The sequence below is a fragment of the Chrysemys picta genome, chromosome 1 (genome assembly GCF_011386835.1).
Source record: "Chrysemys picta bellii isolate R12L10 chromosome 1, ASM1138683v2, whole genome shotgun sequence".
Taxonomy (NCBI): domain Eukaryota; kingdom Metazoa; phylum Chordata; order Testudines; family Emydidae; genus Chrysemys; species Chrysemys picta.
The window spans coordinates 305045659-305057752 of record NC_088791.1 but is presented as its reverse complement, the minus strand read 5'-3'; the positions used below and the strand labels follow the sequence as shown (position 1 = coordinate 305057752).

The 12094-nt window shown below is 37.6% G+C and overlaps 1 protein-coding gene across 12 annotated transcripts in view; it reads left to right on the top strand.

Moving 5' to 3' along the window:
- NBEA (neurobeachin) overlaps nucleotides 1-12094 on the top strand; it is an 823962-nt gene that overhangs the window by 119690 nt on the left and 692178 nt on the right. For all 12 annotated transcript variants that reach the window (XM_065581345.1, XM_065581343.1, XM_065581347.1 and 9 more), the window contains exons 2-4: nucleotides 984-1215; nucleotides 9225-9325; nucleotides 9572-9667. In XM_065581345.1, coding sequence (XP_065437417.1) covers nucleotides 984-1215; nucleotides 9225-9325; nucleotides 9572-9667 — 429 coding nt within the window. The remainder of the gene's footprint in view (nucleotides 1-983; nucleotides 1216-9224; nucleotides 9326-9571; nucleotides 9668-12094) is intronic.

The following is a 12094-nucleotide window of genomic DNA, read 5'->3' as shown; positions in this document are numbered from 1 at the left end:
TGATCCACCGGAGTGCGCAGCCCCGCCCCCCCAAAGCACTGCTTTACCATGTTATATCAGGTTGCGTTATATTGGGGTAGAGGTGTATTCTGATCTCTGTGTAGTTTTGTTCCTGGATTGAATGAAATTTTCTGCTGCTATAAAGGAGGAGAAAAATTCTGAAAAAAATGACAAGTGTTCCTCATTTGAGTAAGCTCTCTTTCATGGATTGCCTCTCTTTAGTTACGTAGGCAGATATTTGCAGGTTGGGGTGAATGAACTTTCCTTTGGTTGTATTTGGAGCCAAATAGGCTCTATCCATTTTTTTGTTTGTTCAGTTTTATCTATACACCAAGTAATTTTGGGATCCATTCAGAAAAAAATCTCATTGGATTGGAATTTTCTACTTCAGGGAGTCTCAGAAGTAATACATTGAGTTGACATATCTCCAGCTTTATCGTTTGAGTAGGCAGCTTTCTTTTCCAAGAGCTGCAGACAGGTGTGTGCTATTATTTGAGCCAATTCTAATGCTGCTACTAGTGCACTTGTTTGCTAGAGTCAACCTGCCCTTTGAGGGAGTTGGTCTAAAGAGGGATTGCAAAGATATTTTGATTTCTGAGCCAATTCAGATGCTGCTATTCTTGTATTCATTGGCGTCAATCTGCCCTTTGAATTAGTTGGCGTAAGGAGGACTGCAGAGAGATTTTTATTTCTGAAAGTGTGCTATCCAATACTGAGGGAAAATTTAAGTTAATTTCTTATATGATCTTAGTGGCCACTGTGCTTTTGCCATCCTGATTATCTTCCTGATCTGTTGCCACTGGGATGTGAGTTTTGATATCAAATTTATTTGGATTGTCTCCCTCAACGCTCAAAAAGTAGTCAATATTGGTTGAAATGAGGATCTGAAAAGGTGCCAACCAGTTCAGACTCAGTGCTCAACTCCTCAGTAATACTCAAATTATACATTGCACATACTAACATTTGTTTTTTCTTCTTTTTAGCTGGTTGGTGGCGAGTTTGATCTAGAGATGAACTTTATAATCCAGGATGCAGAGAGCATAACGTGTATGTCAGAGCTTTTAGAACACTGTGATGTAACATGCCAAGCAGAAATCTGGAGTATGTTCACAGCCATTCTACGAAAGAGTGTCCGTAATTTACAGACCAGCACAGAAGTTGGCTTAATTGAACAGGTACTGCTGAAGATGAGTACGGTGGACGACATGATTGCAGGTATAAATTACTGATTGATATGTATAAATTCAGTGTTCTTGAACACTCAAGTGTTGCAAGCATAGTCATTATTTACATTTCAAAAACAGTAAATTATTTGATTAGTATTGATACTGAGTCATCAATACTAAATCAACTTTATCGAAACGTAATGGGCAAAGATTGTAAAATACTCTGGTTTTAGAACTAATGTTGAAATAATTTATCAGTAGTTAGTATGCACAATTCTTTTAAAAAGAAAATAGATTACTGCCTGATCTTAGTGACAAAATAAGACAACTTTCAATATATCTCATAAGAGCATCTCTGACACTTATTCTCAGTTTCTAAAAACAATATTCATTGCTATGAATTATTACATTGTAAAAGAATTGAACCATTATTATGGCCCACTTTATGTGATAAAAACCAAGAGAACACTAGAAATGTTCATATTTATTGAATATTGTATTTTTGGACTGTATTAAGCAGTTTTATTTTAGTTTCTGTACTTCAGTTTTTGCCTGTCTTTTAAAACATCTGTGCTCTTTATAGCCTCTCTTTAATTTTCATGTCAGATGGCTTATATCCGTTTTTAATCTTGTCTATTTTTTTTTGAGTATTCCCTGTTTCCTTCTACTAAAACATAGCATACTTTATTTGCACATCTATAAGAGTCTGGGATTACAGAAGATGTTGCCTGTCTGAGTCTTCCAATTTATTCATACCCTCAGTATCTGGAGATTATTCTGTTTTCTTAGTTGAAAGTAATCTGAGATACTCTGGTTAGAAGGGTAGGCTAAGCTTCCACTTTTAGAATGTGATCAGTAGGATTTACAGAACTAATTTTTCACTCATTACAGTTGTTGGGGAGGTGCAGGAGAAATTCAGAAGGCCATCTTGTCTTCATCATCTTAGGGTTTAGTAACTTACTTTTTGATCTTATGTATTTTAGTACTGTGTTTGAGAGTAGTGTACTTGACCTAAAAAATAGTGAAATTTTTGAAGGGTTGAATAGTTTTTCTTTCCATAAATTCTAGCTGATTTACAAATAGTTGCTAAGTGAAAGGATATATAGGTGGTTATTTTATTTTTAGTGACCAGATATGTGCTAGCTGCTTTACAGAAGAAGTAAAAATATGGTACCTGCCAAAAGGAATTTTGATTCTAAATTTAGATGAGTCCTTAAGTGAAGACACTATAATCAAGAGAGGAGCTGGGGAAAGGATGATGGTAACAGCAGTGTGAAAATGTGTTTACTGAGACTTGTGAATCTTGGTGGGTTTAATAAATATAAAATTGAATGTAATGCTAAATCTTCATAAATGGCCCCATTTAATATGTTCAGAGTAAGTGCCTTTGTGAGATGCCTAGCACATTTTGGGTCCTAATAAGTATGTTTTAAAATAGTAAATGATTTGTTCTTTTCAGTCTGAGTGAATTTGCTGCTCATAATTCAAGACTATCCATCAAATCATATTGCTACTAAGTAGCAGTAATAGGTACCCACTGCTAACATCCCTGAGAAACATGCTGCATAGTCTTGTGCCCCCTCAAGTAAATGCTTAAGCCAGTAGATGATATTCTGTGGTGTGAAGAACCAAAAACTCAGGCAGTAGCAGATCAATATAGTCACACGGCCAAAGATGCATCATTACATATGCCCTGTGACCAACCTTTCAAAGTGTTAAAATGGTACACAAGGAAAGGGGCAGTCAAGTTCTACCTGTAAAGGGCATTATTCTGTAAAAACTAACATTTTGGTTTCTTGACTGAAACGTATAAGAAACGAGTGCAGTAAATGTAATGTGCTCACAAAACCCTGCTCCACTAAGAAAGCAAACAAGCCATTGTGTTCTCCACTTTCCAAATAGTCTCAAGGGTAATTCTGATGAGGCACATACAACTAGGATGATGCCAACATATAGGGAAAGAGTAGAAACAGCCTAAGTAACTGAAGATGGCAGAAGACAGTGTAATATTTGGGATCTAGAAGCAGTTGGGAATCAAAGACCCATGAGGTTGCAAGTATTGATAAAAGACTGGCATACCTCATCAGTAAAGGGAGTGGATACCTACTCCACTAATTTTACTAAGAATGCTTTTTCCTGCCTATCAGCAGCATTTCAGAGAAGGTTTTTAAGAGAGAGCTTAGGCAAGTTTGCTTTTATCTCTGCTGCTATGAAAGTGGAAGAGTGGAAACTACTCTACAGATCTGATTAAAAAACAAAGTATCAGAATTCTGATGGCACTGCAGCTCAGAATGTATGCCAGTCACTAGTAAAACCCCCATGTATGTGCTGTTTAATTCCTGTCCACAATAACTCTGCTGGACCCTTCATGAGAGAGCCATATGGGTGGATGAGTCACCTATTGGACCTTTGAAAGAAAGAAACAGACACACCAGAGTTAGTTGCTTTGCTTCTACTTCTCCAGTTTCTGCAGATGTATCACTACCACCTTATGGTCAATGGTGGCATTGGCTACTAACAAATCAAAAATGAATGAACGTGGGTACCTAATAGCTGATCATCACCAGGAGGCTATTGCCTAACAATAACGAATGCCCTAAGCTAGCCTGATGTATAGGGATCAAGGTTGACAGGAGGACTCCAGATGGTGCCAGAGTTGCTTTGCTACAATCATTCCTATCCACTTTCCTAAAATGGTGAGGTGAAAAATGTGGTGGTATAGTAATTGTCTGTTTCCAAGCATGCAGTGAGGATCTTTTGAACAAGGGCCAAACCATTGCTTAGTTCTAGGACGTTGATACCACTTTCTTCCAAAATAGTCACAAAATAGTGGTAGGCCTAATATTCCAACCTGGCTTATAAAGTACAGGTATCCTTCTTGCAACTCATTAACTATGGCTCTATCTCTCTCAGTACTTCCTGAAATACTGTGATCAAAGTTGGTGTAAATCAAGTAGAAAAGATTGTCTACATTGTGTCATGTTGAGACAGCAATCTACAGTAAGTCCCAGTCCATTCTCTATATACAAAGTGGATAGAAAATACTTCATAGTGGGGGAAAAAGCTGACTTCATTTGTGTGGAGGCAATTCAGATACATGAGGTTGCCATCTACTTAAACCATTTCATGTGCTAAGATTTTGAAGATGCTATGGCAGAGGAAATAATATCTTAATCTTCATGACAGCTTCTGCATAGGAACACATTTCTCTGCAATTAATTGCATTGAAAAGTGGGATGACTGCCATTGGTATTTGTCTCCTTCCCAGAAGCTTTGTCTGTCACAGGTCATCTAGATACCCTGACAATCTGAAGATTATGCTACAGGAAGGGATGTTAAGCCATTTTATCAGTAGTTGAGGGCAAAAGATTACTATAATGACCAGATAGATAATTGGTGGATGGCCTTAACAGCTATAAAGTATTTTCCTTCAGAGAACTTTGAAAATTGAGTCCCTAAATTTTTGGGTAAGAACTAATGAAGCAAGTCTTCTGACCCAACTGTTTCTATGGATAGTATATTAGTAATAACAAAATCCGAATTGGTGTTTGCTAGCCTAACTTGTCACGCAAAGTACAGTTTACAGTTGCCTTTCCTTCATTGAGACCCATTTCACCTCCAGGAGCTCAGTTATTATGCTGCAGGTGGTTAAGCTGCTTGAAAGTTGCTTGAACTGAATTTTGAGCATTGAAACAGTTACTATTTTTAAGCAAAAGTTAAACTAAAGTTGCTCCCACCAAATAATGCAATAGAGGCAGCTGGGCTGCTAACAGAAATCGTTCCTGGAAATGTATCTGTTTGAAAACAGTGGAAAACCTGATTGCCTTATTAAGTGAGAGTTAAACTTCACAGCCATCTGGTAAAGCTTGGTTACTAAACTTAAGGAAGCACAAGGTAGTTCCTTCTGAAGTTGTGTTGCCAATGCCTTCCACGCAGATGAACTATGAAGGGAAATGCCATGTTCTCTCTTATCCAGATGCTATGCTCAATGTTACTTCAGAGACAACTGAGCTATGTTAAAGTTTTAAGCTGTTCCTTACATGACTGAATTAAGGTTCTTTCAATTGTTTATAGTGTAAATATAAGATATTATGTACAGTTAGGGTCGCCAACCCTCCAGGATTGCCCTGGAGTCTACAGGAATTAAAAATGAATCTTTCGTTAAAGATTGTCATGTGATGAAACCTCCAGGAATACATTCAACCAAAATTGGCAGCCCTAAGTACAGTTTGACAAGTGTACATGAGGTGGCAGTTACTGCAAGTAAAACCTATTACATTAATTGTTTGAAATGCATTAAAATAAGGAGAAAAGGTTTCTCTCCTCTCCCCCATAATTTATAGTCTTATTTACAAAACGAGACTATAGATACATGTTAAACCTGTGTGGTATTCTTATTATGACTTAGTATCACATAACATGACAAGAACCTCAGAAAAGCCATGCTTTTTGACATTACCATTCCTATATGGTGAGTGGATTAGTATGGTTATACTAAGTATGGATTAAATCTTTTCAAACAAGATTTATGATATGTAAGTACCAGGATTTATTAATCAAAAACCAAGCAAGAAAAAAGTTTAAGCTAACTTCAATTATATCAAAAGAAGAAATGAATCTAATTTAATCAAACTCTTTGTAACTGGAGCATGTAGCAATACGAATAATAAAAGTGTCCAAAGAGTTTGCATTTTAAGGGCACTCTTCATTTGCTTATTACTTACAAAGTCCTGGGCTTGAACCTTTCAGTGTTTTTTGCTCAGTGTGTATGTGATGTTGCTGTGTTGAATAAAAACACTTCACCCCAGTTTGAGTAAAAGGGGAGTGGTGAAAAATAATTTTGCTATTATAAAAATCAACTTTTTTGAAAAGCTCTATAGTCAGCAGCAGTTTGAGCAGATATGTGAAAATTGCCATGGAGTGTGTCCCTGGCTAGAACATGTATTTTGACGGTCCAGTGAAGATCTATTTTAATTTTGTAATCATAGGGATTCTTAAAAATATACTCTGCACATGTGTAGTAACTTGAATGATAAAGAATTTTAAAATGTGTTTCTGTTCTGGGTAGTGTGATAACATAGGTATCGAAGATGAATGGAATTTTTGAGGGATCTTCTGCTCTCTACCAGATACATCCATATTACACAATTTCTTTTTCTATTTAAAAAAAAAAACCTCAAAGTACACACAAATAATAAAAAGAAGAACAGGAGTACTTGTGGCACCTTAGAGACTAACAAATTTATTAGAGCATAAGCTTTCGTGGACTACAGCCCACTTCTTCGGATGCATAGTCCACGAAAGCTTATGCTCTAATAAATTTGTTAGTCTCTAAGGTGCCACAAGTACTCCTGTTCTTCTTTTTGCGGATACAGACTAACACGGCTGCTACTCTGAAACAAATAATAAAAAGAAACAAACTTAGAAGCAGGTTAAAGTTGCAAAGTGGAGTACTCAAAAGTCAGGGCCAAAATTGACTTGCAATCTCAACTCTGCCCCTTTCTGAAAATTCAGCGTGTTACAGTCCTTAATTACCAGACCAAATACTGTTGTTTCCTCAGGACTTCTGCTGCAATCAGGATGCAGGCTGGATGGTATGCAGTGAATGAGGCAGAACATTGATAGGAAATGGATGTGGACTCCCATAAGATGAAAAGAGACCACACACGTCATCACTTTAAAACTAAAATATTTCTTTGATTTTTGTTTTCCCTCAATAAGCTCTTCACAAGCAGAACCCCACATACCCACTCTTGCAGGGTACATTTACAAAAACCCTCTTAACTAATGAAGTGATTTATCCTACAGGCAGGGAAAGGAAAGAGAGATCATTATTATTATTTCTTTATTTAAATATTTGGGAGGTGCTTGGACTCTATGGTGAAAGTGGCCATAAGTGCTTAGGTGTTTTTTTTTAATTTTTATCTTCACTGTTCAGTGAGTGAACTTGTGCATCATCAATTGTCCATCATGCAACCTGTGCACTAAATGAGGCCTCATTCACTGCATGCTCCAATTTGCTCATTGAGAGCTATAATCTGCTCTTTCAGTGGTACAAATTCAGAGCAAATCCATTGGCTTCAGTGGATTACTCATAGTGCATACTGTGGGAATTACAAATGGAATTCACTTCAAAGTGATGCATGGATCTAGAGGACCCTATTCCTAATTACTATGCACCCACGTACCATTCAACCAGCACACAGGCGGAGGGAGTGGTTCTGTAGAAAAAACAGTGTGTGATCCTGTAATTAGGATACAGTCCTATAACTGTCTCCTGAAAACTTTCTAGGGGCTTTCCTTCAGAGTCCTGCATCATTCAGTATGCATATGTGCATCAAATAAGACAAGGTTTTTTATAAAGGTACTTATGTGCACATGTGTCAGTGCTGTTAGAACATTAGGAAATCATTTAAAAAAATGCTTAAAGTACAATTTGTAAACTATTCTAACGCAGACAAATCAAATAGATATTCATTAGACCTGTGAAATCACACATCTCACCATTTCCCAGACTGATTTCAAGTTTCTACGCCTTCCTGCTGATGTATAAGAGCAGTTTTAAACACAGACAAAACCACATTTTTTAAAAGAGAAGGGTTTTTTTGCTGTCTACAAACTACTAAATGACTAAAAAATGTTCACTCACATTTTCAGAAAAAATAAATCCTGGAGACAAGATCTGAAAAATTTCAGCTCAGAAAGTGAAAGTTTAGTAGTTACGATCAACTGAAAAAGGCTAGTTAGAGAAAATGTTTAGGCGTCTTTTAGCTATAACTCGTCCTATATCCTCCAGCTGTAATGCAAAATGTTCTTGTAAATTGAAGGGAAATATGGTGAACTTCCTTAGCAGCTGAAAAGTTATTTCCCAGGCAGTTTTATGACCCCAAACCAGCCATGGAAACAGAGTAGGAGAGAGGTGGTCTTTGGAGATGAGGAGGAAGAGGAAAATTCTGAGTTTTGTTAGAACAAAGAATGTTATGGAGAAGGAGATGTCTGGCTAGTGAATGACCCTCAGGATGTAGAAGCATGTTTAAAATATTGGTGGATAAGGGCCCTAGTTTGCCTTAATCTGTTTGGTCTGAATCCTCTGTACATTGGAAGCTGCTCCTTGAAATTGTAATAGCCTTTTGTGTTTTCTGAGGGCCACAACTTCTACTATCCTTCCTCCTGCTGTAATGGCACCTGAGGACACTAATAGCAATTCTTAGAAGTATTGGGCTTTGAGGGAAAGCAAAGAGAGCATGGAAAGAACCAGGATTCCCCAAACTATCCAAAACCTTAAAATGAGCATAAATTTTTCATTTTTTAAAAAAGTCTAAAATCTATTTATTAATCTTGAATGCTATTTTCTCCGAAAAGTGAATTTTTTTTGTTCCTATTATCTGTATAGGTTTCTTGGTTTTTGAAATGCTCTAATGGAGGATATGTCGTCTATTAATTATTCTATAGTAATTTTTGTCACTTGTAGTGATGGTCTTTAGCAGAGCCTCTTTCCCCCCTTCCCCCCCCCCCCCCATTGTTTGGCATTGCATTGTGGTCAAATCTAAAGTTTTCATACTTGGGTACCAAATTAAAGAAGAATGCAGAGAAATTAAATTGCAAGATGATGTAGCAAAACAGTTCAAAGAATGCTGATGTGTACATCTTAGCTCACACATGCTAGAAACATGCTACAAGAAGAATGAGGAAACATCCTAAAATGTGCAATACAAAGGTGATAAATATTCAGCAATAGGTTCCTACCCCATTATGATAAAACTGCAAACATAAAAGATTGTTTATGGGTACTTATTTACTGTTTTGTTAAAAACTGATAATTTTAAAAATGGGCATGTAATCACATGTGTATTTTAAACATAAATGATTTTTATGGGAAAGATGGACATTCTTTAATTCATATTTTGTTATACAATATTTAAGGAAACAATTTGATTTTAATATTTGTGAATAAAGTTTACTTTTAATGAAATTGCCATTTTCAGTTTGTACTTGCAAATAATTTCTTTGACAAACAGTGTAATTCAGAGTTCAGAATAACTTTATTTTCCTTTGAAGATCTTCTAGTTGATATGTTGGGGGTTCTTGCCAGCTACAGCATCACTGTCAAGGAGTTGAAGCTTTTGTTCAGCATGCTTCGAGGCGAAAATGGAATCTGGGTAAGCTGTGGCCAGATAAAGTATTAAGTGTCAGTGCATTAGTGCCTGAGGTTAACATAAATGGTCTCTAGTGGCATATGAAATTGATTTTTTTTGTTAATTGAATTACTGTTTTAAAAGTTTTTAAAAACCGTTTTAGAATTAATTTACCGGTTTGTTTGAAAACTATCCAGTGGCTAATATAGCTATAGAATATCGCTATTAACTGGTTGCATTGACATTTCTACAATTGTGTTGTTTTAACAGCCAAGACATGCAGTTAAACTATTGTCAGTCCTTAATCAGATGCCACAGAGACATGGTCCTGATACCTTTTTCAACTTCCCGGGCTGTAGTGCTGCAGTAAGTTTTTAACCAAAATGCTTCTATTTCTGGGAACAATAAAATAACATCCTTGCATGCATTACTTTATCGGGTTTGGATATTCTTAATAAAGAAATGAGGAAAACATTACCCAGTATAATTTTTTCAGAATAGACTAGGTCTTGGATGTTCAGGGAAACTTGGCAGAACTGACATAATACTGAGGTGATACCATACCCCCAGGTACTTAATGTCAAAAGTAAAAGGAGATATTTTGCATGAGATGGATTAGGAGAGAAGTATTTGGGGGCAACAATTTTTTTAAATAGAAAGTTTACAATAATAGTAAATGATTAAAACAAGAGGCTAATACTATATAATAAATTAGAAGTGTGTGTGGTGCGTGCATGTACACATGCATACACAATTATGATGGTGATAGCCCAGTTCTAAATTTTTATCATGTGCCTTTAACTGCCTCACCTAAATAATGTCCACTGAGACTACTGCTAATGTTTTTAAGAGCAAATTGCTAGATAAATACTTTGCTCATTCCTCCCCCGCCCCTGCAAATTGTGTACTATCCCTTTCCCACACTCTCCAAAATAGTCCCAGGACAAGCAATTTTCAGTTCTGGACAGGATCAAGGTGGAATATCTCATGCACCATCATGGCTTAAATTGGAAGCTGTATGTTGGTGAAAAGAGATGATTCTCAGTAACCAGCTGGAGCATGCACTCGCTTCTGACCTCAAAATGTGGTACTTTTATTCAAGAAAAGCAGCTTTAGATCATTTATACAGGTATGGCTCTCTGAGATCTGTAAATTGGACTCATGGTAACTAAGGTACATACCTTTATAGACCGAAGAATAGGAAAAACAATACCAGTATTTTTTATAAATTCTTAACATATTTATGCTATATATGATACTTAAAAATTAAAGTATGTTGTGGTGTGGAGTATAAAAGTTTTGTCAACTCTTGTTTGAGATGACTAGCATACCTCATTTGCAGCTTTGAGAGTAATGCCCAATCCAAATCTCTAATGATAAACACTTTATCCTGCTCATGTATACACATTCATTCTGTGTATGTGTTGGTACATTTATTACACATTATATATTGTATATATAAAATACTGTATATGTAATATTACCCACAGAAGTACATTAAAAGAAAATTAGCAAGCTTGTAAAGTCAAGCACTCAAAAATTAAGAAATGCCAGAATTAAGGTAGCCTATGCAACCTTAATTTGGCCCCCTTGTGTATATGCCTTAGGGATACAATCTCTAATTACATGATCATATACTATTTTTCCACAAGAACCCTGCCTCAGTGCACACAATGGGTGTTACTCAATAAATGAGCAGCTATTCAATATTTTGTTTTATCCTCATTCAGTGTGTGTCCTAGGCCTTATTACTAACCTGCTCTAAATACAGAATGTATTTATTTCTTCATGGCCTTGTCTACGGTGCTCACTACTATGGTTTCTGAGTGGTTCACAAACATTACTTTCACAAAACCTGTGTGAAGTGAGGTGGATGATATTATCCTAATTTTACAGATGAAGAGGTGAGCTAGGGCGCAGGGGGGCTGCAGCAAGTAAGGGGGAGGGTGCAGAGGAACCGCTCCCCGCCCCAGCTCACCTCCGCTCCGCCACCTCCTCCCCCCATGAGCGCACCGCAGCTCCGCTTCTCCCCCCTCCCAGGCGGTCCTCAGGAGCCGAAAAATCTCACCATGTTATCGGTGAGACTGCGTTACATCGGGGTAGGGAGAGAAACCACTCCCCACCCCAGCTCACCTCTGCTCTGCCCCCTCCCTTCCCAGGCCAGGGAAACTCTCAACCCCCTGTGTATTGGCCTGATTCATCAAGGAGTGTACCTCCTACTGCGAAGTCCAGCTCTGCTGTGGGTGTATCTACCCCCACAGACACCATGGTGGGAAGCTAGGAAACACTCTCATAAGCATGATATTAATTCTTCCTCAAAGTCCACTTCAGAGAAGTCTGACTTGGCTGTAAGCAAGCCTTGCAGCTCAGCCCATGAGGACTTAGGATGTACTAAGTCCCAGAGGCACGACAAGAAAGTCCAGTACCAAACCATGTTCTGTTGGTGCCATCATCCTTGGCTACTCCCAAACTCCAGGATGCATTAGCACTGACTAACACCAACTTCAGATACCACCCTTATCACTGGCTTTGATGGGTCAGACAAGCAGAACCCCTCTCACACCAGAGAGATCTGAATCTGTTTCAACTCCACAGGATATTTTCGCTCTCCAGGATGCATTAGCACTGACACCACCAACTTCAGATACCACCCTTATCACTGGTTTTGATGGGTCAGACAAGCAGAACCCCTCTCACACCAGAGAGATCTGAATCTGTTTCAACTCCACAGGATATTTTCGCTCTCCCGGATCTGGAATCCCCTCCTTCATCAGGCCCCTCCATTTCCAGGGA